At 43.6% G+C, this 24001-nt stretch overlaps 1 protein-coding gene across 9 annotated transcripts in view; it reads left to right on the top strand.

The window, feature by feature from the left end:
* GPAM (glycerol-3-phosphate acyltransferase, mitochondrial) overlaps window positions 1-17691 on the top strand; it is a 68654-nt gene extending 50963 nt beyond the window's left edge. For 6 of the 9 annotated variants that reach the window (XM_012102928.5, XM_042238975.2, XM_012102926.5 and 3 more), the window contains 10 exons: window positions 855-940; window positions 4350-4465; window positions 5879-5949; window positions 6923-7187; window positions 7740-7876; window positions 9050-9127; window positions 9830-9970; window positions 11269-11458; window positions 13054-13112; window positions 13797-17691. In XM_012102928.5, coding sequence (XP_011958318.2) covers window positions 855-940; window positions 4350-4465; window positions 5879-5949; window positions 6923-7187; window positions 7740-7876; window positions 9050-9127; window positions 9830-9970; window positions 11269-11458; window positions 13054-13112; window positions 13797-13913 — 1260 coding nt within the window. In that variant the 3' untranslated portion in view covers window positions 13914-17691. Of the gene's footprint in view, window positions 1-854; window positions 941-4349; window positions 4466-5878; window positions 5950-6922; window positions 7188-7739; window positions 7877-9049; window positions 9128-9829; window positions 9971-10249; window positions 10481-11268; window positions 11459-13053; window positions 13113-13796 lie in introns of those variants that run through there. The other 3 variants (XM_060404468.1, XM_042238977.2, XM_042238976.2) reach the window with 3 other exon arrangements.
* The last annotated feature ends 6310 nt before the right edge of the window (window positions 17692-24001 follow it).

Here is a 24001-nt window from a genome sequence, read left to right as displayed (position 1 = left end):
GAATTATGCATATTGCTTTACATAAATCAATATTTTATATGTTATGTTTTAAAATTGCCTTTAGGAGACATTTTTAAAAACAGGTCTCACAGCTGGGTAACAAGGATGGTCCAGGGTGATGCTCTGTTCTACTCAGTGGAGTCTAGTACCCACATATTCAGAGGAAGAGTGCCATCCTCATGGAGAAGCCTGGGGCTGGTGAATCTCTGAGGTCCTGCAGTTTTAAATTCTTAAGATTTTCAAATTGGTAAAGGAGAAAGAAGGATGGGGAGTTGGGAACCCAAAGATAAGGCACAGAGGTCCTGCCTCTCCTCCTGTTCCACTTCTTGGTTTTATTTTAAGGAAGTCTAACTGCTGTGCAATATGCTTTTTGGTTAAGGACCTTGTCATTTCTTACCACTTTTTTTTTTTTTTTAATGCTGCAGAGCTTCTCTTGTTTTTGCTTTTGAATTGAGATTCTTTTGAATATAATATGACCTTCAGATTGTCAGATTTCCTTTAAAAGGGTATGGTTGGTCAATTATCACTGTTAATAATATTGGGAATGCCAACTAATTTCATGAAGATGTGAGAAAAGTTAAATTTTGCCCTTAATTTTTAAATGATTTTGCTTAAGCATCACCCTGTCTTTGGAGCTTCAGTTCTTTGATTTCATGCTAAACAACATTCTATGAGTCATTCTGCACTTCTGAAGATAGTTTAGGCTAATAGAAAGTATTTCTCATGTTATATATCAATAGTATGGCTCATTTTATTAACAACTCACTTTTAACTTTTTGAGGATGAAATTATATTTTATATATGTTTATGGAAGTCAGACAGTGGGAGTAAATGATTGTGTTTTATTTTTCCAGGAATATTTAGAAAGCCAAAGTCAGAAACCTGTTTCTGCTCCACTTTCTTTGGAGCAAGCATTGTTGCCAGCTATACTTCCCTCAAGGTAAGATTTATCACCAGATGGTCAATACCAAAATCAGATTGATTATATTCTTTGCAGCTAAAGATGGAGAAGCTCTATACAGTCAGCAAAAACAAGACTGGGAACTGACTGTGGCTCAGATCATGAATTCCTTATTGCCAAATTCAGACTTAAAGAAAGTAGGGAAAACCACTAGACCATTCAGGTATGACCTAAATCAAATCCCTTACGATGATAAAGTGGAAGTGAGAAATAGATTCAAGGGATTAGATCTGATAGACAGAGTGCCTGATAAACTATGGACGGAGGTTCATGAAATTGTAGAGGACACAAGGATCAAGACCATTCCCAAGAAAGAGAAGTGCAAAAAAGCAAAATGGCTGTCTGAGGAGGGCTTACAAATAGCTGTGCAAAGGAGAGAAGTGAAAAGCAAAGGAGAAAAGGAAAGATATACCCATTTGAATGCAGAGTTCCAAAGAATAGCAAGGAGAGATAAGAAAGCCTTCCTCAGTGATCAATGCAAAGAAATAGAGGAAAACAACAGAATGGGAAAGACTAGAGATCTCTTCAAGAAAATTAGAGATACCAAGGGAACATTTCATGCAAAGATTGGCACAGTAAAGGACAGAAATGGTAGGGACCTAACAGAAGCAGAAGATATTAAGAAGAAGTGGCAAAAATACACAGAAGAACTATACAAAAAAGATCTTCATGACCCAGATAATCATGATGGTGTGATCACTCACCTAGAGCCAGATATTCTGGAATGTGAAGTCAAATGGGCCTTAGGAAGCATCACTATGAACAAAGCTACTGGAGGTGATGGAATTCCAGTTGAGCTATTTCAAATCCTAAAAGATGATGCTGTGAAAGTGCTGCACCCAATATGCCAGCAAATTTGGAAAACTCAGCAGTGGCCACAGGACTGGAAAAGGTCAGTTTTCATTCCAATCCCCAAGAAAGGCAATGTCAAAGAATGCTCAAACTGCCGCACAATTGCACTCATCTCACACGCTAGTAAAGTAATGCTCAAAATTCTCCAAGCCAGGCTTCAACAGTACATAAACTGTGAACTTCCACATGTACAAGCTGGATTTAGAAAAGGCAGAGGAACCAGAGATCAAATTGCCAACAACCGCTGGATCATCGAAAAAGCAAGAGAGTTCCAGAAAAACATCTATTTCTGCTTTATTGACTATGCCAAAGCCTTTGACTCTGTAGATCACCCCAAACTGTGGAAAATTCTGAAAGAGATGGGAATACCAGACCACCTGACCTGCCTCTTGAGAAATCTGTATGCAGGTCAGGATGCAACAGTTAGAACTGGACATGGAACAACAGACTGGTTCCAAATAGGGAAAGGAGTATGTCAAGGCTTTGTATTGTCCCCCTGCTTATTTAACTTATATGCAGAGTACATCATGAGAAATACTGGACTGGAAGAAACACAAGCTGGAATCAAGATTGCAGTGAGAAATATCAATAAGCTCAAATATGCAGATGACACCACCCTTATGGCAGAAAGTGAAGAAGAACTAAAGAGCCTCTTGATGAAAGTGAAAGAGGAGAGTGAAAAAGTTGGCTTAAACTCAGCATTCAGAATACTAAGATCATGGCATTTGGTCTCCATCACTTCATGGCAAATAGATGGGGAAACAGTGGAAACAGTGGCAGATTTTATTTTTGGGGGGCTCCAAAATCACTGCAGATGGTGATTGCAGCCATGAAATGAAAAGACGCTTACTCCTTGAAAGAAAAGTTATGACCAACCTAGATAGCATATTCAAAAGCAGAGACATTACTTTGCCAGGAAAGGTCCATCTAGTCAAGACTATGCTTTTTCCAGTGGATGTGAGAGTTGGACTATAAAGAAAGTTGAATGCCGAAGAATTGATGCTTTTGAACTGTGGTGTTGGAGAAGACTCTTGAGAGTCCCTTGGACTGCAAAGAGATCCAACCAATCCATCCTAAAGGAGATCAGTCATTGGAAGGACTGATGTTGAAGCTGAAACTCCATTGCTTTGGTCACCTGATGCGAAGAACTGACTCATTTGAAAAGACCCTGATGCTGGGAAAGATTGAAGGTGGGAGGAGAAGGGGACGACAGAGGATGAGATGGTTGGATGGCATCACTGACCCAATGGACATGAGTTTGAGTAAACTCCCTGAGTTGGTGATGGACAGGGAGGCCTGGCACACTGCAGTCCATGGGGTCTCAAAGAATCAGATGTGACTTACTGACTGAATTGAACTGAACTGAAGATTTATGGAAGTTCTTTATACTGAATATCTGTTATTTCTTATATTGGACTTCTCAGGTGGTGCCAGTAGTAAGGACTGCCTGCCAGTGCAGGAGACATAAGAGATACTGGTTCGATCCCTGGGTCAGGAAAATCCCCTGGAAAAGGGCACGGCGACCCACTCCTGTATTCTTGCCTGGAGAATCCCATGGATGGAGGAGCCTGGCAGGCTACAAAGTCCATAGGGTTGCAAAGAGGTCGGACATGACTGGAGTGACTCAGCACACACAGATTTCTTACATTGCATGGAAAAAATTGGTTACCTTTGTTAAGGATGTTTATATTCTCGTTTTTACTTCCTCACTTGAGTAATTTTTCTAGTAATTTGGTCTAGTAAAGGATCTTGAAGTAATGTTTTTGTGTATTAGTTGGAAGGTTTTTGATTATTTGGATCTTAAAATCCTTTTGATTTTGTGACTCATATATGAGTTCTTATTTGATTTCTGTTTTTGAATACTTGAAATGTTCTTTTTGGTAGTAGTTTAGCTTATGCATATTGCACATTCATGTAACATGTAAAAGAGTTTCTTATGTGAATTTTCCAGAATTCAAATCAAATGGTCACTGAGAGAAATATTAAGCCTTTTAAAAAATATGTTTAAATATAGAACTTTTGAAACTATTTTAAAATGGAGCATCTTGTTTTATGCATTATTTTCTGCCAGTGAGTTCTGAAAGTGATGTACCAACAGATTACTTAGTCATAAATAAATAACATGTTGTGTTCAGGAGAGTGTCTTAAATATAATGAGGTAGGTATGTGTTAGTTACTCAGTTGTGTCCAACTCTTTGCGACCCCATGGGCTGTAGCCCACCAGGCTTCTCTGTCCATGAAATTCTCCAGGCAAGAATACTGGAGTGGGTAGCCATTCCCTTCTCCAGGGGATCTTCCTGACCCAGGGATCGAACCCACATCTCCTGCATTGCAGGCAGAATCTTTACCATCTGAGCCACCAGGGAAATATAATGAAGTATATTTTGGAGGAAAACAACTCATAGAAATAATCTATTTGTGGTTTAAATTTAGAATATGTAGTGAAGTATCTAATACATTTGTATCTCATGTCATTTGCTTTGGGAAAGATTGGGGTTATAGAGGTCTAATTAAAAAAAACCAAAAAACCTTTTAGACCCAGTGATGCTGCTGATGAAGGTACAGACATGTCCATTAACGAGTCCAGAAATGCAACAGATGAATCCCACCGAAGAAGACTGATTGCACATCTGGCTGAGCACATTCTCTTCAGTAAGTAGAATTCCACTCTTTCATTCCATAATTCAGATTCAGTGTGATGCAGTGTGAACCATACAGGTTTTGGAATCTGCCAAAGTTAGATTCTACTTCTGGCTCTAGAACTAACATGCAGGGGATACTAAGTAAGTTATTAGAAGGAATATCATGCTGAGAGGATTTGAGATAACCCATTTGTGGTACAGCTTCTAGGTTTATGGTTGCACGTCCCTTTCCCCTGTGACCTCGTGATCCTTTTTATTTGGTAAATATTGTGTGTCTTTTATATGTAAAGCTTTATTCTCGCTGTGGGGACTACACATTGAGTCATTGGCTCTGTACCTAAAGAGGTTCTGCTCTTCTCAGTGGGATGGTTGTACACTAATAATGCTGTGGGAGTGAATCAGAGTGGAGCGAGTTATGTGCAGAATTAGCCATCCTTAAGTTGCAAATGGCAGCATTGTATTATGTTGTAGAGGCTGCTTTAAGGTCGGAAGCAGCCATAGCTTGGGATTTCTTCGCCCTTCCCTGTGCCTCCTCCCCATCAGGTTAGGCCCTCCATGCTTGCTGTCCGTGTGGAGGCATCCTCACCTCATCTTGCTCCTTTCTGTCTAGCCGCTGCTGCTATTGCTTTATGCTGGACCAAGATCCTCTTTTCTGAGGATGTCTGTTGGAGTCTCTGCTTAAATCCTGGATGCTGAAAATAATACATCCTTAAATGTTGAAAAACTGGAAAGTAAAGATAAAACCCACTACCCAGATGACCAGATGGGTTGCTGTCTAGTCTATAAAAAAAAATTTTTTTTTTGCAGTTTTGTGCTGTTTTCCATTTATAAAACAAGTATTATGAAAGCTTTTTAAATATACTTTTTAAAGGCCAAATATATGTGGTACTGGGAACTTTTTTGTTTCTTAAATACTCGAGGTAACATTAATTATGAATGAAGTATTCGTGAATTCATTATCATCTCAGAAAACTCACAAATGGTGTCATTATCTTAGATTATTCCATAGATGTTCTCATACTTGATTTATGTGATTATAAATTTCTACAAATTTGGAATATTGAGTTATGGACTATAGTCATTCTCAGATGTCTGTCTGTCCCCTTCCTTCCTACCTCTGACCTGCCTCTGGTCCAGGTTGAAAAGAGGAAGTTAAAATCGATTTCTGGGTTGAGGGTAGACCTATCTTAGACTGAATTCTATTATATGAGCAATGATCTCTAATGAGCTTCCACTGGTCCAGAGCAAATTGTGGTTTCCCTTTGGTGAATCAGGTATAATAAATACAGTAGAAGACTTTTATAGTTTTCAATGTTCCTAATTAAGATACTATTTTTTTTTTTTTTTAAGATTTAGGTACTTTGTAAAAAGTTTCAGCTATATTAAAAAAAGCACAACTAAAAGGTGTGTGTTTGCCTTCCAGCTGCTAGCAAGTCCTGCGCTATTATGTCGACACACATCGTGGCCTGTCTGCTCCTCTACAGACACCGGCAGGTACGTCTGCAGTCTCGCTGGAGTTCAGCAGAAAGCAGGGAAATGCTTTGTCAGCTTTTCAGATGCTTGTCCACTGATAGATTTGGCTCCCTTCCAGCTAGTCCTGTGAGTGAAAGTCACTTAGTCGTGTCTGACTCTTTGCGACCCCATGGACTGCCAGGCTTCTCTGTCCATGGAATTCTCCAGGCAAGAATACTGGAGTGGGTAGCCGTTCCTTTTTCCAGGGGAATCTTCCCAACCCAGGGATCGAACCCAGGTCTCCCGCATTGCAAGCAGATTCTTTACCATCTGAGCCACCAGGGAAGCACAGTCCTGTGAGGTGAACAGTAAAACAATCTGAGGACTCTGCCCACAGGGGCTTACAACCCAATGGAGGAAGACATCTATATGAAAAAAGCCTCAGGGACTGTTTTATCTGACAGTAAGGCATTCTTGGAAGAATACAGTTAATGGAAATTAGGCATGTCTTTTGACAGATAGAAAGTCTTCTGATTGTAATGGTTTCCAAGCTGTTTGACTTGTATTTAGGACTTGCACTCTGCTTTCCTACAATACACTTGCCTAAGCCCTGTAATGGGAAAGACTGTCTGTCTCGGTCGCAGTCATGTTCTGAACATCAAATGTAGTGCCAATATATAAATACCAGCCCAGAAATTTGAGAAATTCTTGCTAAAATATAAGCACTGCTTCTTTCCAGAAGGTGGCATTTTCCCTTTGAGACCTTACATGCTACATCATGTTTTGTGGCTAGAATATGCTCTGGACATGAAATCTCTTGACATTCCTGCTGGACAGCTTTTTAACCAGTTTTCTAACTTTCTTTACACTGGTGTTCTGGCTTTTTTTTTTTTCCTGACAGCAAACTTCAGGAAAGCCAAGGCAAGGGGGAAAAAAAAATCCTTGGGGCAGTCTCTCCATCTTTTGAGAAGTGGGTTTTGTGTTCTCATGAGACCACTTCTGTCTGTTTTTATAGGGAATTGACCTCTCCACATTGGTGGAAGACTTCTTTGTGATGAAGGAGGAGGTCCTGGCTCGTGATTTTGACTTGGGTTTCTCAGGAAATTCAGAAGATGTGGTCATGCATGCCATACAGCTGCTGGGAAATTGTATCACAATCACCCACACCAGCAAGAACGATGAGTTTTTTATTACTCCTAGCACAACTATCCCATCAGTCTTTGAACTCAACTTCTACAGCAATGGGGTGCTCCACGTCTTTATCATGGAGGCCATCATAGGTATGTCAGGCCCTGAAGGATTTTCACGGCAAATCAAGTGGCCAAAAGCACGTGATGGTATCTACTTCAGTTTGGATGACAGTCCCTGGTTTCAGGGAATGTGTTGCTATAGTTTTAGTTTTGAAAGAAAAGTGTCATCTGCTGTTTCACTGATTATAGCTTATTTTTATATTTGCTATTCAATGAGGAGTAACTGAACTGCTGTATACATAGTATCACATGATTTACCAAGTAGGAGAGGTCAGATGTCTTGCTGCCCAGGATCTGGAAATCTAGTTGAGATGAGACATACTTGTGGCAGTGGAGTGAGTCGGGGGAACAGAGGAGACGGAGGGCAGAGGGGATGGAAGCCTCTGAAGGAGGTCTGACAGGGTTGGAAGCACATGGAATCAGAAGTAAATTCTGAAGGGATTTACTTGAATTTCCATGAACGCAGACAATTATTTTGGATGTATCAACGATCTTTTGTGGTAGTCCAGCCAGTCTGAGCCTCTCCAAGGTTTTTCTTGGAGGTATAAGGCTGCAGCTTCGCTGATGCTTTTGCTTTCTCAGCCTGCAGCCTTTACGCAGTTCTGAAGAAGAGGGGCCCAGGAGGGCCCGCGTCTCCCAACTTGGTCAGCCAGGAGCAGCTGGTGCGCAAGGCCGCCAGCCTGTGCTATCTGCTCTCCAACGAAGGCACCATCTCTCTCGTAAGTGAAGGCTCTTTAGTGTCTCCTCTTCTCTTATTCTTGAGCATCTTAACGAAAACATAAAATGCTTTCCTCTTAGAGAATTTTTGGTCTATTACTGAAGCTTTACATCCTCCGCCTGGGTCTCAGTGACCGCCAGACCATTGCGTTGTTACTGTCTCGGTTTGCCCTCGGGGTCGCTGCTCCAGAGAACCCGTCCTGTGCTCTGATGGCTGCAAGGGCTCAGCGTTCTCCATCACTCAGATCCAGAGGCACAGAACCTCTTATCATGCATAAGCCACTGGGTCAGGGGTTTGTAAATGATTAACATGCCCGCCCATGGATGAGAGAAACCTAGACGAGAAGAGTCAGAAACAGTCTTAAAACTCATCTGCTCAGCCCCTCCTCCAAGTGGGGGAACTAAGGCCCAGCAGAACTAACGAGCATTTATGTTATATTTGAACACTTCTAGACATTTATAATGAGGCATACATATTAAGCAGTAGAGTTTTTTTTTCCCCTCAAAGTCATCAATGAATAAAATTCTTATTTTAAAGTCTGTTGTTTTCCACTTATGGGAATGTGTCCTGGGACATTTCTGAGTACAGGTGTTGGGAATACAGCCCTCCTCCACAGCATTGTCTGTGTATGTTATATTTGTGTCCTGTTGTGGAATCTGTTTCGCATGAATCTGGGGGGCAGGATGGGAGAGAAAAGGGTAGATAAGGCTCTCAAGGTTGACGTTGTCTTTCACTTGGGTTTTTTTTTAATTACTTGAATGCATATTGCATTTCCTCATCCACCACCTTGTGTACAGCATTTACTTTAAGATAGATTTTGCAGGGAAATTGTCTTATAAAGGAAAAAAATAGGTGTAGGGGCCGGTCACGTAGCCCTTCTGAGGCCGCACTCTACTGGAGGGGTGGGGCCGGGGGAACTCAGCTCAGGAGCTCCGTCTGCAGATGGTGCCTCACTGGGCGCTCTACCAGTCAGGTGACAAGGCCTCTTCTCGGACTTTGTCCACAGTGTGAGCTTGTCAAGAGGGTGGCGTCAGAAAGCTTAGTGCTTGACTAGTGGAGTGAGGCAGGTGATACCATGGAAGTATTTGGCAGCCACTTTGTACACTGTCTTCTGTCTTTAAAAAAAATAAGTGGAAGACCATGAGATTTACACTGAAATGCCTTTTCTTTGCAGCCCTGCCAGACCTTTTACCAAACTTGCCACGAAACAGTGGGCAGGTTTATCCAGTATGGCATTCTTATAGTGGCAGAGGTAAGAAGGCTAGCTTGCTTTTGTCTGCCTTTAGTTTCTTGTTCTTTATTATCTTTTCTACCACCTGCTTTACCAATGATTCCATTTGATGTGTGTGTGTGTGTGTGTGTGTGTGTATGTATATATATATATAATATATATATATAGAGAGAGAGAGAGAGAGAGAGTGAGAGAGAGAGTCATGTCCAAGATGAGATGAGAAAAATAGGAATGGAGAGAGTAAATGTCTTTCGGAATGGTTTAATATTATTTTGGTTCCTTTTATGTAACTGGTGTTGCATAAAGCATATCTTGACTTGGTTCCATGGCATCCAGAAGCCTGTGTTCCAAGACCAGATCTTCTGTATATCCATGTGCTTGTAGCTTTCATGTGTACATTTTTCTTTTTTGAGGTTTTGTTTTAATTTTGGCAGCTTCTGTATAAAGGGTGTGGCCTGGGAAAGTAGATGCCAGTTTAGCAGAGCTGATGGTACTTTAATTGACGTGGCTGGTAGCTTTTATCCTCACTCTTTCTTTTCTTCTTTCCTCCCCTGCTGTCTCCTGAGTGATTTTGGGTTTGGAGAGGGTGGTGGACTGATCTCATGCCTGGCTGGACAGAAAGAGGAGGGGAGGGCATGAGAGAGGGCGACTTTGGGGTCCAGCCGGGCAGGCGTTTGTGTGCCTGAGCACATTTATCAACTGTTGGTCATCTCCCTGGCATAGCAAGATGATCAGGAAGATATCAGTCCTGGTCTTGCCGAGCAGCAGTGGGACAAGAAGCTTCCGGAACCTTTGTCTTGGAGAAGTGATGAAGAAGATGAAGACAGCGATTTTGGTGAGGAGCAACGAGATTGCTACCTGAAGGTACTTGGGTGAAGAGTCTGGGTGGACACCACAGTGTTGAGTTGAGGCTCATGTTGCCACAGATTGACAGGGTGCTTAAAAACTGGGACTCCGGCTATGTACTCAAAGCACTCACAAACTGGCCGTGGCACTTTCTGCCCAGTTAAGACACTGAAACTGAATTGAATTAATCACTGAAACGATTCAGTCTGGGGTATAGATAAATGGAAGAAGAGACAAGAGTCTCAGCTCTCAGGAAGTGAATGTCATAGATGATACCTTTCGTGACCCTCTCTCCAGAATGCACAGGTGCAGACCGGTAGCCCTCCCTGCACTCACTGCTGAAGAGGCAGAGGTTCTGTTCAGGCATCACTGAACAAGGCGGCGCTGTGCCAGCTGAGGGAGAGGAGGAGTTCACGTTCCGCTGCCGCTGGCCCAGTTGCTCTGCTTGAGTCGTGTTCCGTCTTGCCATCGCTCCCAGAATTTCATGCATCAGGCTCTTTGCCTTCATTTAAACAAATCCTGTCAGAAGATTTGATTTTTAAAAGATTGATGGTCTTTGCTTTAGAAAAAGCGATCTTGTCTAATTTGTAATTTTAGCAATCAGTAAGAATGACCCTACTTTTCTGAATACCCTAAGTGGATTGCTTTCTTTGCAGTGGGGTAACACACACACACACACATACACACACACGCATGTGTGTGTGCGCAGGCATACACAGACATACACAGGCATACAGACTCAGAGTCCAAGTGACTTTTGGGGTTTTTTCCTTTTAGGTATTACTAGTTTCAAAATGGGGCAGTAATCTTGCCCCAGGGAGGCTTATCTGAACGTGCATGTTTCTGGGGGGCCACTGCGAGCCCCCACTGTGCAGAGCACCCCATCACCACCACCACCTTTTCCTGTGGTACTGGGCTGGGCCAGAGACCACGTGGGCGTGTTGGCCATGAGGGCCGGGAGGGACCTAGATGACATCAGGGGTCGAGGCATGTGGCCTTCTGTGCACTTGAGGGACTGCTGAGCCAGGCTTCAAAGCCTGGAGAGGTCCAGCCTGGGTACCAGCCATTTTCAGTGATGACAGTATGTCATAATTACGTCATTCAAGTACAACCGTTTTTTCTAGGCAGCTGTTCAGTGAACATAAACCTCAAATACCATGAAAGTCACTGATGACAATAAAGGACACATTTCACAACCCGTGGTCATCTCCAGGGGCGATTCTGAGCCCACGGAGTGGTAGGCTGCTTCTGTGTGGGGCAGCGAGGGACCGCCTTCTGTCCCCGCCACGACTGGGTCTCCACTCTCGCCCTCCCAGGTGAGCCAGTCCAAGGAGCACCAGCAGTTCATCACCTTCCTACAGAGGCTCCTCGGGCCTCTGCTGGAGGCCTACAGCTCTGCCGCTATCTTCATTCACAACTTCGGCGGTCCCGTTCCCGAGCCTGAATTCCTGCAGAAGCTGCACAAATACCTGATCACGAGAACGGAGAGGAGGGTTGCCGTGTACGGTATGTGTGCCCCTCTCTTGGCTTCTTTTGAAAGCTATGTTGTTTTTGATTACAGGAATCTGCACATTGCAGATAGTTGGAAAAAAAAGAATGCAAAATTATCCTGACCTCTCACTCCATGGATTGCTCCTACTGCTTCTTTGCGTGTGTTGTATAAATTGAACTACACAGATGATACACTCATGTCTGGCAGTTTTCTGCTAACATTGTAAGCGAGATTCATGCATGCTGTTGCATGTAGTTTATTCTTGTGTTGTAGTATTCCACTGTGTAAATATTTACCACATTTCATTGATTCCTATCCATCACTGATGGATATTTGGGCTTTGCATTTCAGCGCTCCTCTGAATAGTGCTGCCGTGAACATGTTTGAGTGTGTCCTTGGGTAAACAAATGGACTTATTTATGTAGGCCTGTACAGGAGAATTGCATGTTCGCAGGGTGTGGTGTGTTTGGAGTTAGTAGGTGTGGTCCAACAGTTCCTGAGTGCTAAATCCAGGAACTCCCAGCAGCAGTGTGCACTGCTGTTGCCCCCCGCCCCCGCCCGGCACCTGGTTCTGTCTCTTGTGGAAAAGGTGTGATTGGGGTGGGAGCAGCATTCTCTACAGTTATGCTTTAGGACTGCAGCTGCTTTGACTCAATAATTTTTAAAGCCATGACGGATCTAGAGATAATCAATCACTAGATATTTATCTAGAGATAGCTGCTGCTGCTGCTGCTGCTAAGTTGAGTCAGTCGTGTCTGACTCTGTGCAACCCCATAGATGGCAGCCCACCAGGCTCTGCCATCCCTGAGATTCTCCAGGCAAGAACACTGGAGTGGGTTGCCATTTCCTTCTCCATTGCGTGAAAGCGAAAAGTGAAAGTGAAGCCACTCAGTCGCGTCGGACTCATAGCGACCCCATGGACTGCAGCCTACCAGGCTCCTCCATCCATGGGATTTTCCAGGCAAGAGTACTGGAGTGGGGTGCCATTGCCTTCTCCAGAGAAAGCTAGAACTCTACAGAGTGGCGTATAGAGAGATGTATAGCTACGTCTATAGCTGTATCTCTAGATTGAGATCAAGACCTAGAATCACCTCACTTTAGAGATGAAGACACTATTCCAGATCGTGCAGCTAGTTAAAGGGCAACCTGGGATTAGAATTCCTTTTTTCTGACCTCTGGGCTTGCGCTTTTTCTGGTTCCACTGCAGTAGGAGTCATCTATGCATTCCTGCACAGTTTAAAAGAACTACATTCTGGCTCATTTGAGTCTCACAAAAACCCTTCAAGATGGATATTTTGGGTATTTCTCTTTCCCTTCCTCTTCTCTCTGTCCTTTCCTGCCTCCTCCCCTTCCTCCCTCCGTTTTTCTCTTTCTCTCCCTACCCCTGTCTCCATCTCCCCCACGCATCCCCAAAAGATGACAGAGTAAATTTGAAGAAAGAGCAGACCCTTCGCGGCCTCACAAGTGACTGGTAGAAAAGGGAGCTTGGCGCGGTCCCCGGCCTTGCTCTGAGCTCCTCCCAGCCTTCTACCCTCTCTTCCCGTGGATACTGGGGTTTTCATTGTCCCTGGGCCTAAACATTTGACAGGGCCTGATTCTTTCTCCACAGCTGAGAGTGCCACTTACTGTCTTGTGAAGAATGCTGTGAAAATGTTTAAGGATATCGGGGTGAGTGTCCACCACTTATGGTACAAGAGCATGTGTTCACGTCTGTCCTTTTTGTTTAGATCTAATCTGTCTGAGTCACCTTTATGTTGGGCTGGACCCTGAGAGAAAGCAGTTTCTGCAGGATTAATCATGCAGGCATTTCTGGGGATTGGGAGGAGGAGGGGCATGTTGAAGGTGAGGCCCCTCCGTACAGATTTATTTGCATGTTCCAAAATTGTCCTGGTTTTCCTCTTCATCCTAAATGAAGGTGTCCATGTGTTTTAAGATTCTACTGCAGTTTTGGTGGGGATGTTAATTATGCCATATGATTTTCAGTTATTTTCTTGTGTTTTTACCAGTATTGCTAAAAGTATCCTAAGCTATCCTTTATCTTCACAAATTACTTGGGGCATGAGTTCCATGGAGGTACTAGTGGTCTTTGTGAGGAACTCTTCTGTGACTTTATTCTAACATAAAATTTAAAATCTAGTACACTAGTAAACCCCACACCTGCCCCCATAATCTCCCATCCCCGTAACCTTCCTACCCCGTGCTCACACACACCCTACACGTACATTTTCTTAAAGCCTGGATATGGCTTTATGTACCTTACTGCCCATCAAGTAAGGGTTGGTGACAGAAATGTCTCCCCGCCCCCTTACCCTTTTTCGTTTGTCTTTAATTTAATCTAAACTTTCTCTCTAGGTTTTCAAAGAGACCAAACAAAAGAGAGTGTCTGTTTTAGAACTCAGCAGCACTTTTCTACCTCAATGCAACCGGCAAAAACTCCTGGAATATATTCTGCATTTTGTGGTGCTGTAGGTAACTTCGGGCACCTCTGGCAAGTGACAGGCGTGGGACCAGTTCCTCGTAGGCTCTGCCTGTGGCACGAGAGTGGACGGTGCCGTCGTGTGGTCGGGCCTGACCCGTCCTGACGAGACCTCCTGGAAGACAAGTGCCTTCTCTCCTCCGTGATCTGTGATCACTGGACACTGGCGTGACACAGCCGCCTACAGATCATACCATGGGGGCCCCGGCCTCCATTTGCAGTTCATGATCAGTAGATTGCAAAATGAAATTTTGGAGTTTATTAAAGATTTACATTTTAAATATAACAGTTAGGGGCTTATTACTGTGATGGACACACAAATGTAGTTAATTCTGAAACTGAATCTTGTTTAGTACACTTAATGCCGTCAGGTAATTTGTTGGTATATGTTCTGATTAATGCTTCCTTGAAAAATAACTGAGTCATCCATTCACTGTCTCCCCACCCCCCCCCACTCTGGTGTTATCTATGTCCATTGTATCTAACTGTTAAATGGGAACATTTTTTTCCTCACAAGTGCTTTACAAATGAATGGGCTGTTCACACATAGGTGTCACTGTGCTGTCTGTTGTAGTCAGGTATAGAAAGTGTTTTAAGAGCTAAATGAAAACACAATCTTAATTTAGGTCAGGAATAGAGATAATCTGATCAGTCAGCTCGTACCAGGAAATAAATTTGGCTGGTGAAATTCAAGATAAACTAGGCCGGAAAATTGACTTTGAAAATGTTTGCTCATGTGAAAAAGTGCCATTGAGTTTTAAATGACGGGCAAGTATTTAGGAGCAACTCCTGTTTTATGTCTGTGTCCCTTCCCTGCCACCCCTCCCCCGACCTGCTGCCTCAGGCAGCACCTGCCTCTCAGGTACGGTTGTGTCTTGGAGGTAGCAACTGTCCTAACCTATTAGCTTGGCCTGATCGCCTGTGTTAGTGTGAAGCGCCCTGGCTGCAGCCTCATGGCCCATAAATCCTGTAAGACTGGTTGTACGCTTTTGAGTGGCTGGTACCCTCTCAAGTTGGGCAGAGTGGGTTGTACATCACATATGTGATGGCCCTGCAGACTGGCATTTGTAGATTTTTTTTAGCTTTGAGAAAAAGAAAACCATGGTTCTTTAAAAATATACGTGGGTTATTTTCCTAAACCCTGATGCCATATAGTGGCAAATAATTATGAAAAATTGTTGATAACAGGTAGGTGCCTTTTTTGTGAGCAGGGATCATAATTGTTCGCTAATTGTGGTAATGATGGTGATTTCTTAAAGATCATGTGCTAGAAAACGTTTTCTAACAGCTGTTTCTTCTTCTCTCTGTGGTTTTATGGAATTAGGAATTTTTCCTGACAAATACTGCAGGTAACCTTTGAATTTAATAGAAAGGTACTGAGAATTAAAGTTTGTACTTTTATCAGCTTGGATTTTAAACACTAATAATGTCTTGTGAGTATTCTGTGTGTGTTGGGAGAGGGAAAAATACTGATTGGTATTCACATTGTATGAAATTTTTGAAACTCGGAGCAATAATGCCATGCTGTTGTGATTTTCTTCCATTCTTCTCAAATTCCGCATTTAAAACACGTTTTCTTTATAGGAGCTCACATCCCATTAAGCCGTTGTCAGTGTTGCAGCGGCTCTGATGTGGAGTGGCACCTTCACTGTGTTAACATTCCATTTTATGTCCTAAGTAGGACTGAGCGCTGTCTGTGTTTTGGGGAACAGCCAGGGAAGCTTATTTATCCCCTTGTGTGTTCCTTGTCTAGGTAAGCAAACGTTTCACTAGTCTTTTCTACTCGTCCGTGAAATTATAGACCAAGGGTTACTCAGACTGTCTAAGTCAAGGTTGGGACTGACCTCTCTGTGGACTCTGCTGCCCCGCCTGTGACTTCCGCTAAGAGCTGCTGCTTCGCCAGCCTGAGCAGGGAGCAGTGGCTTCTCTGGCTCTATTTGCCCTTTCAGTTGGTTTGTTTTCTAGAAATCTACTCAGATGCTTTGGGGAATGCAATGTATGATTTGCTAGCTCTCTCACCACTTAACTCACTGTGAGAATAAATATGCATGCTTTCTGTAATTAACTGGTGCTTTGAAAACCTTTTTTAAGGAAGACAAATCTCAACCAAAGTTCTGCTCATCCAGACAAGCTCACCCTCACGTTAATTTTAGCACAGCTCATTCTTTCGTGCCTCGTTACTGAACAAATATCCATCATCCCGATAAGGCTTCCAGATACCACTGTTTTGCTAAAAGATTTATTCTCCTTGTTTTCCAAAAGTGAATGGCTTTCACATAAGATTAAACGAACTAGGTGCTTGTAAATAATTTATTACCGTTTCCTGCATTTCTATAATACTGAAATGCATGCCCTCCAGGGGAAGACAGACTGTGAGTTGAGTTTAAAAGCAAACCAAAAGCCCCAATAATAAGCAATATGGAGCTACACTCTTTCAAAATGAGAAAGTCCTAAGAAATTCAAAAGAGAAGAAGGCACTTTTGCTCCTAAGAGAAAAGGAAGGAAGTAGCGTGAGGTGTGTAGAACTCGTGACAGAGAAAGGGCTACGAGTCTGCGCAGCCTCATGAAGTCACAGGGCGAGTGGGGAAAACGCATCAGGGACCGCAGTGAATGTAAACTCCGATTGTGGAATTTCCAGTCTGAGGAGCAAACCATTTCCCAGAGTTCTGCGTGTGTATGAGTGCTCTGTGAGATGTTCTTAGGTGTTTTATAGAAAAAGTGTTGCTGGTAAAATTAATTTGCACATGAAGCCTCATTCCTAGAAACTCACAGTGCGCTTTAGCACAGTAAGGGCTCAGGGCCTGCCGGTACCAAGCCTGTATTAACCCAGCATTTCCCAATCTGTGCGACCCCAGAGCCTTTTTCCCCTTTGGAACACCCCTATGGACCTCTCCGGAGGTTCACAGAAAACATTTTGGGAAACACTATGTTATGTATTTCTGTAAGAGGACAAGGCAGTAACTGCCTGGTGGCACAGAGGCATGTCTGCATGGATTTCGTATGCTCAAACATTGTGTTTAATGGATGTATACGTCCTCCCCTGGAGACAATAAGCACAGAAAACTATCGTATAGGTGGTCAGAGCTCTTTGATGAAAGATCAGCCCTCAATGTGTCTGGGTTTTTAACTGAAAGGAGCAAAATTAACACTAGGATTAATTAGGGTAAAAAAATTAAGATTTTAAGTCAGACCTAAGCAGAAGATTTTGCACAATCAAATGCAGCTTTTTATCCACAAATAGTTCTAGTGTTTAGAAATGATAGGACCCACCACTGAGGTTTATAAGACTTAATTTGGATGTAAATGTTTTTTAAACCACTCTTTTTAGGAACTTGAGACTTGGCATCCGGCATTTCAGTTTAATACAAAAATGATGGCATTTGAAAGAAACTTTTGACTTTATTTCTAAACATCTAAAGTTCTGAGATGCCTTGATGGAAGGTGTTAAACTGTTTGCCTGTTGTACAAAGAAATGTTAGATTGTTGTAAAAAGGTTGATTATGAAGTACCATAAAATAGCATGGTGTGATGCTGTGAATGAACTGATTTGGAAATGTGGATTGAATTTTACGCCTGTTAATATACTGTAAGAAGCACAGAGGTGTAGCTTTGTTTTAATAAACCAAAAAGTGAATATATTCTTCATGTTTTGTATCTGTCGTTAAAAGTTCCCTACATAATTCGTTATACAAACACTTCTTGTTTCACTTCACATAGACCATGATTAAAATGCTTATAGGAAACAATCTTAAATAAATTTGTGAACCTGCAGTGCATGAGTTTATTATTGAGCCAGAGCTCTTCGAATTTGATCAAGCATTTGGGTTTGTAAATATCTACAGCTTAGCTACTGCCCTTCTCAGTAAATATTCACATCACAGAAATATTCTTTGGGTTTCTGTGACTATTCCTTTAAACATGGTGCTTCTGTCCTTCTAATATGTTTAAGTTTATAAAAGTATGAAGTTTTTCCCACTAGTTCATAATAGTTGCTCAAAATAGTTTACTTTTTTGACAAATAGGACAAGTTCTTTATTGGAGCGCTGTTTTCAGTGGATGCTTTGGATTGCTCAGATGCAGCCTTCTGTCAACAGTGTGCCCCCTGGAAAGGGTGTTCAGTGGGTGCCTGGCGACACCATCCATGCCCTTGGGGTGCATGACAGCACATGATGGAGCTGTGAACCCGAGCAACACCCAGGGCCATCCCATCTGTTCTGTGCCAGCCCCTCTGTCTGAACTTTGTACTTTGGCCCCTTTGGTCTCCTCTGGGGTGTTGTTGCCATGACTTTGCCCTCACCCTTGGGTGTACTTGTTCTTTCCTTTGCATTAGCAACTTTCTTTTTGCTGCCAAATATGGCCTTCACTTGATCAAAGCAAAATGCCTCCTTTTACAGCCACTTGTTGTTTTTAACTGGATATTAATTTTGAAGCCTGGTCTTTTCATGTTTAGTCCAGTATTCACTGATTTTAGTCCTGTTTATTCCCTTTTTAAACACCTTACCGTCTGTCTGGTACACACACAGCTAGTAAAATTCTAACCTCCAAATACAAAGCATTGTGTTGTCCACAGCACCTGGGATGTCCACAGGATGGCCATTATTAGCCATCTCTGTAGATGCCAGCAGAGCTCCTGCACTTTGTGACTTGTACCAGAAAGCTTGGCATCTGGATGGTTCTCAGCCCTCAATCTAGGAAAAGGAAGACTTGTCAAAGTTGTGTTCTGTGTGTGGGTTTTATATGGCCTTTCAGATCAGTTTTTATTCTTTTTAAAGAAAAGGAATATAGCAGAAAGAGCATGGGGCCTGGGGAACAGAATTTAAAGGATTGACTGGCTCTCTTGGCGCATGCTGGAAGCCTCTGAGCTAGTCACCTCACCCCAGTGAATTTGGGTGTCCTCTGTGTTGTATGGGGACACCTGGATTTTGATGAAGTGAGGTGGAATGAATGCAGAAGTGTTTTGTAAACTTAAAAGTGTTGCAACTGTGTGGTATTTGTTTTCTCCCGTTCGTATTTAGGGTTTCCCTGGTGGGTCAGATGGTGAAGAATTGATCTGCAAAGCAGGAGACCTGGATTCAATCCCTGGGTGGGGAACATCCCCTGGAGGAGAGCATGGCAACCCACTCCAGTGTTCCTACCTGGAGAATCCCATGGACAAAGGAGCCTGGCAGGCTACATTCCATGGGGTCGCAAAGAGTCAGCCAAGACTAAGTGACTAACACTTTCACCTTCATTTTCATTTCATATTTAGGAAAGAAAATTTAGCTCTGAAAGGGAACTTGGAAGTCACCTAGTATTCGGCACTCATGTTTTACAGAAGAGAATACCACTGGTGCTCACGTAGTAAGTGACGACAGAATCTAGAACAGAAGCAGCATTGTTTGACACTTCAGTCCTATAACCACCAACCAAATGAAAAAGCACAAGAAAATAAAATGATCAAGTCCCATCCAGTGAAGCAGGACAATCCTTGTGTTTGGTGTGGAACTTGGCAAATTACATAAGGATGTGAAAATGGAAGGAAGTTAATTGGCTCCCGCAAAACAATGTGTTGGGCATGCTGGTACCTGGGACTTACTTGTGGGTACAGAGTTGGGCCTGATGCTCAGCACTTTCTATGTATCATCTTGATCCTCTAGGGTTGGTACCATTAATTAGCTCCATCTTACCACAGATGAAACTGAGGCTCAGGGTGAGGCAGTTTGCTGAAGGCTCTGACAAGGCAGAGTTCAGATTTGTTCCCCATCATAGTGACACAGGTTTTCCTGGGTTTGTAAATTCTGCCCTTGTCCTGGAACAAATGACAGGCTCAGAGGAATAAGGCAGAAAGCAGAATGTCCATCCGGGTTGGGGGGAAAGAATGTAAGGATTCTCTTCCTTCATCCCACCTAATTTCATCTTTAAAAGTCCATCGTGAGGGTGTCCCTGTACAGTTCAGAGAGCAACCACATCACTCGGGTGATGTGTCCAGCTCAAAGGATTTCTCAGAAGCTCTCATTTGCCCAGAGTTAAGCAGGAGGAGAGTTTCTGAGGTTGAAAAGATGGCTAGAATTTGTGACCATTTGCTGTGAATTTGTCACAATGCAGAGCCAAAATTCAGCAATGGTTCCGAGGGGATCACGGAGAGGAGATCATTGGTTGGTTGCAGAGCTATATCTCAGCAATAGGAGGTTCCTCACCACCCCCCCCCCCTTCCTTGGAATGTCCATGCTGCTTACTATTCCCATGCTGGCAGCTGTGACAAGGATGTGACCTCCAGAGAGTAAGATGCTGTCAAGACCAACTGAACTGAGTGAATACGTGACTGAACCCAGTTAAAGCCTCTAATGTAACTTAAGATTCTGGCCCATGGGGGTGGAGATCCACTCATCTTGTGCTGCCCGTGACAATCTTCATAGATAAGTTCTCTTGCTTGCTGAGCCTGCCACCTACCGATTGGCGGTCTGCTCCTTCCCCTGTTCTCTCCTTGCTCTCTGTGTACGGGGCCCAGTTTGCAAACCAACAGTGTGATAGTATTTTTATGATCATGTGGGCCTGGTACCATGCTGATCATGTAGGAGGGATCCTAGAGACCCTAAGAGGAAAGTGAATGTAAGCAGTTTCTCGAGGTCGTGTTGCTGGCAGGCTGTGGGGCTGGTTTCCAAGCATGATCTTCAAAACTGTGTTGTACAAGTGTAGAGGCACTCAGGCTTCTCTGAGGGTCCATGTCCAGAAAAGAGAATAAATAATATTGGAACAGGATCTGGAGATGGCGTTTCTTTGATGGGTTTCGAACACAGAACAGACTGGCTGGGCTTGCTCTGAAGTCTTCAACTATGTTCGCTGAGTTGGAAAATCTCTGCCTGTTGTGCAGAAAGAGGAAGAGGCAGTTCCAGCCTGGCCTCGCTCATTGCAGACTCAGTCCTGGCCCCTCCACCTGGAGTCAGGAGCTGTCCCCTCCCTCCAGGACACTGCATGAATCACTGCTAAATCTGCAATCCTGAGACAGTAATGGTGGTGGCAGGCCCACACGTTTGTAATGTTGTAAGGCTCTAAACTGCAAGTCAGGTTTTACATAAAGTTTGCTTCCATCTCTGAACTGGGAATTTTTACAAAATCTCTTTCGTTGGAGCCTTGCAGCCTCATTCACTTTCCCCCATGGAAAACTTTTCCTCCTAATAGTCGACTGAAATGACAACACACAGTGTGAGAGCGGTGAATTTCAGTTTATTTGGGGACTTCCTAATGATGATATCTTGGGAGACGGTCTCTTGCGTAGCTCTGAGGAACTGCCCCAAAGAAGCAGGGAGGAGGTTGGCCTGAGTGTGATTTTGGAGAAGGGGTACGTGCAACCAGGCACAAATCACCGTAGAAGGTTGCTGCTAGTTGTAAGAAAACGGGCATCTCACTTAATGATTTTAGCGCTTGTCTAAGTATGAGAAGGTGCAAGAAATTACGTTCATAAAATTTTCCCCTGGAAATATCTAACTCTCTGAAGACCTGTTCTGTCTGTTTTCCCAGAGTGCCTCATTTCTGATCTTTGGCCTGATCACCTTTCAGAATGTGTTAAAGGTCAGCAGTGGCAGTGGCTAGTGAATTAATCCTTATAAAGCCAGATGGTAACATTCTTTTGTTGGCTCAATGCAGGCATAAAGCAATCAAATTAATTTGAGAAGCGTGCTAAAATGGATGATGAAACACAGTCATTGTCTCTGATCAGGATCAAACTTCATTTTCATTGCCAGCCACCTGCATTTAGCTCCTTCTTGATGAACATTGTTTCTCTAATCTGTTGAACCAAGAGGGTAGGTTTATATGGTATATCCCTGGTTCCTGTTTTAAGTCAATTTTATCAACAATAAAATCTTGTCAGGGCCCAGAAAATAATTTTACATAAATAAAGGTAAAGTACAGAGGTTGGAAAAGTAATTGTCAGAGATGGCATTTGGGTCTTAGGATCCCGTGAGGGGCCAGAAAGTGGCAGATCCTCTACGTGGGTGTCACCGCAGCAAAGCCCACCACACGAGCACACCAAGACAGACGATGCCAAGAACCAGATGAATTTCCAACAAGCTGTTAGGAAATCAGTTTTAAAAATTGCAGCATAATTTTGAAGTCTTACATGCTTTGCTATTTAAAGTAACACCCTGTGCTATGCTTAGTCATTCAGTTGTGTCTGACTCTTTGCCCACCAGGCTCCTTGGTCCATGGGGATTCTCCAGGCAAGAATACTAGAGTGGGTTGCCATGCCCTCCTCCAGGGGATCATCCCAGCCCAGGGACTGGACTTAGGTCTTCTGCATTGCAGGCGGATTCTTTACCATCTGAGCCACCAGGGAAGCCCAAGAATACTGGAGTGTGGGTAGCCTAGCCCTTCTCCAGGGGATCTTCCCGACCCAGGAATCGAACCCGAGTCTCATGCTTGTGGATTTTCAGGCGGATTCTTTAGCAGTTGAGCTACCAGGGAAGCTCAGTGTTTCTCTAACCCCTGTCTAAGCTTTAGTGCATCCCACAAATATTTATTGCTCTAAATATAGAAAATATCACTCACTGAAAGCAAAAAAACATTTCTGCTTAAAATATTCTTTTTCCAATCATAACGGTAAACTGAACATACAATTTAAAGATCTTTAGTTATATGAAGTTCATCAGGTCTGCAAATTAGAGTTATAACTGGTTATGTGACTTTCTCCCAGCTGTAAATTAGGGCAAAGATTAACATCCCACTGTACCACGTCTATCACAGGAGAGTTGAAAAGCCACCTGAGCCAGTGGATGGTGCTTGGAAAGTGTCTTTATTCTCTAAATGTAAAGACAGGCTTCTGTGAGGTGCTGGGTTTTCCTGAGGTGGAGTTCTGGCAGAGGCTTCTGTAGGAAACTGCCTGTATTCCTGTGGCCACCTAGAGGCCACCTGCACATTCCTGCACCTTGTCTGCCTGGATCTCCCTGCTGAGGGCAGCCCCTGATTTGGGGGCATGGGGAGCACACAGAGCCTACTGTAGTTGCTGGTGGGGGTCAACACCCTGGGAGTGACCCTACCAGATAGGGTTTGGAACTACAAGATAAAAAGCCCCCCACTGGAACAATTCAGAGGGTCCCCAGTGGGGTTAAAGTCCAGTTGGCCACAGCGGTGATCCATTCATTATTTCCTTTTCTTCGGGTATAATAATCTTTCTTCCCCTCCCATGTCTAACCTTGCCTGTCCCTTACCTGTGCTCCGCGACCTCAGCTCACACATCAAGGTCTCAGGAGCTCTTCTGGGGGGAATTCAGACTGAGACAGTCCTCATGACTTTTCACTGGATGCTGAGCACAAAGAGATATCGAGAGCTAGTGCTTCCAAAGACTGTTCAAAGACTGTTAAGCTGGACTCACCAATGCATTGTCGACACAGAATAAGTAGAGACAGAGAGAACACGACACCTCTGATTCCCAAGGTGACATCTGTGTTTGGAGATGGTGATGAGGACTGGATCTGTAAACACCGTCCTGCCCCCTTTGCTGATTGCCAGTGAGAAAGATCCACATGGTGGTTAGAGGGATTAGAACTCAGGGTGGTAAAGATTCGGGGAGTGTGACTGTTATCAGTAACCAGGAATAACAGAGTCTAGAGGTAGGCAGGGGGCTTCCCAGGTGGCTCAGTGGTAAAGAATCCACCTGCCAATGCAGGAGATGCAAGTTCGATCCCTGGGTCAGGAAGACCCATTGGAAAAGGAAATGGCAACCCACTCCAGTATTCTTGCCTGGGGAATCCCATGGACAGGGAGCCTGGTGGGCTACGGCTCATGGGATGGCAGAGAGTCGGACAAGACTGTGCAATGAGCATGCACCAGCATGAGAGGTAGGCAGCGGACAGGATGCCAACTGTAAAGCACGTGCTCAGCTGGGAGCAGTGCCTGTCTCCTAGGGGACCAGGATGTTACCCAAGAAAGGTTACTTAATAATATTGTAGTTGGTCCAGGAAAATACAGAACCTGCTGAGGGTGGTGACTGAGGGGGCACTTGGCAGAGTCAGTCTTTAATTGGGCCTGGAAGGAAGGGAAAGACCCAGACAGTGTGAAGAAGAATTCTTTCAAAATCTCACCTAATAAAACTAAGGCTCATGTG

Source organism: Ovis aries, chromosome 22 (genome assembly GCF_016772045.2).
Source record: "Ovis aries strain OAR_USU_Benz2616 breed Rambouillet chromosome 22, ARS-UI_Ramb_v3.0, whole genome shotgun sequence".
NCBI lineage: Eukaryota > Metazoa > Chordata > Mammalia > Artiodactyla > Bovidae > Ovis > Ovis aries.
The sequence above is the reverse complement of the archived record's forward strand: the minus strand, read 5'-3'. Positions and strand labels throughout refer to the sequence as shown.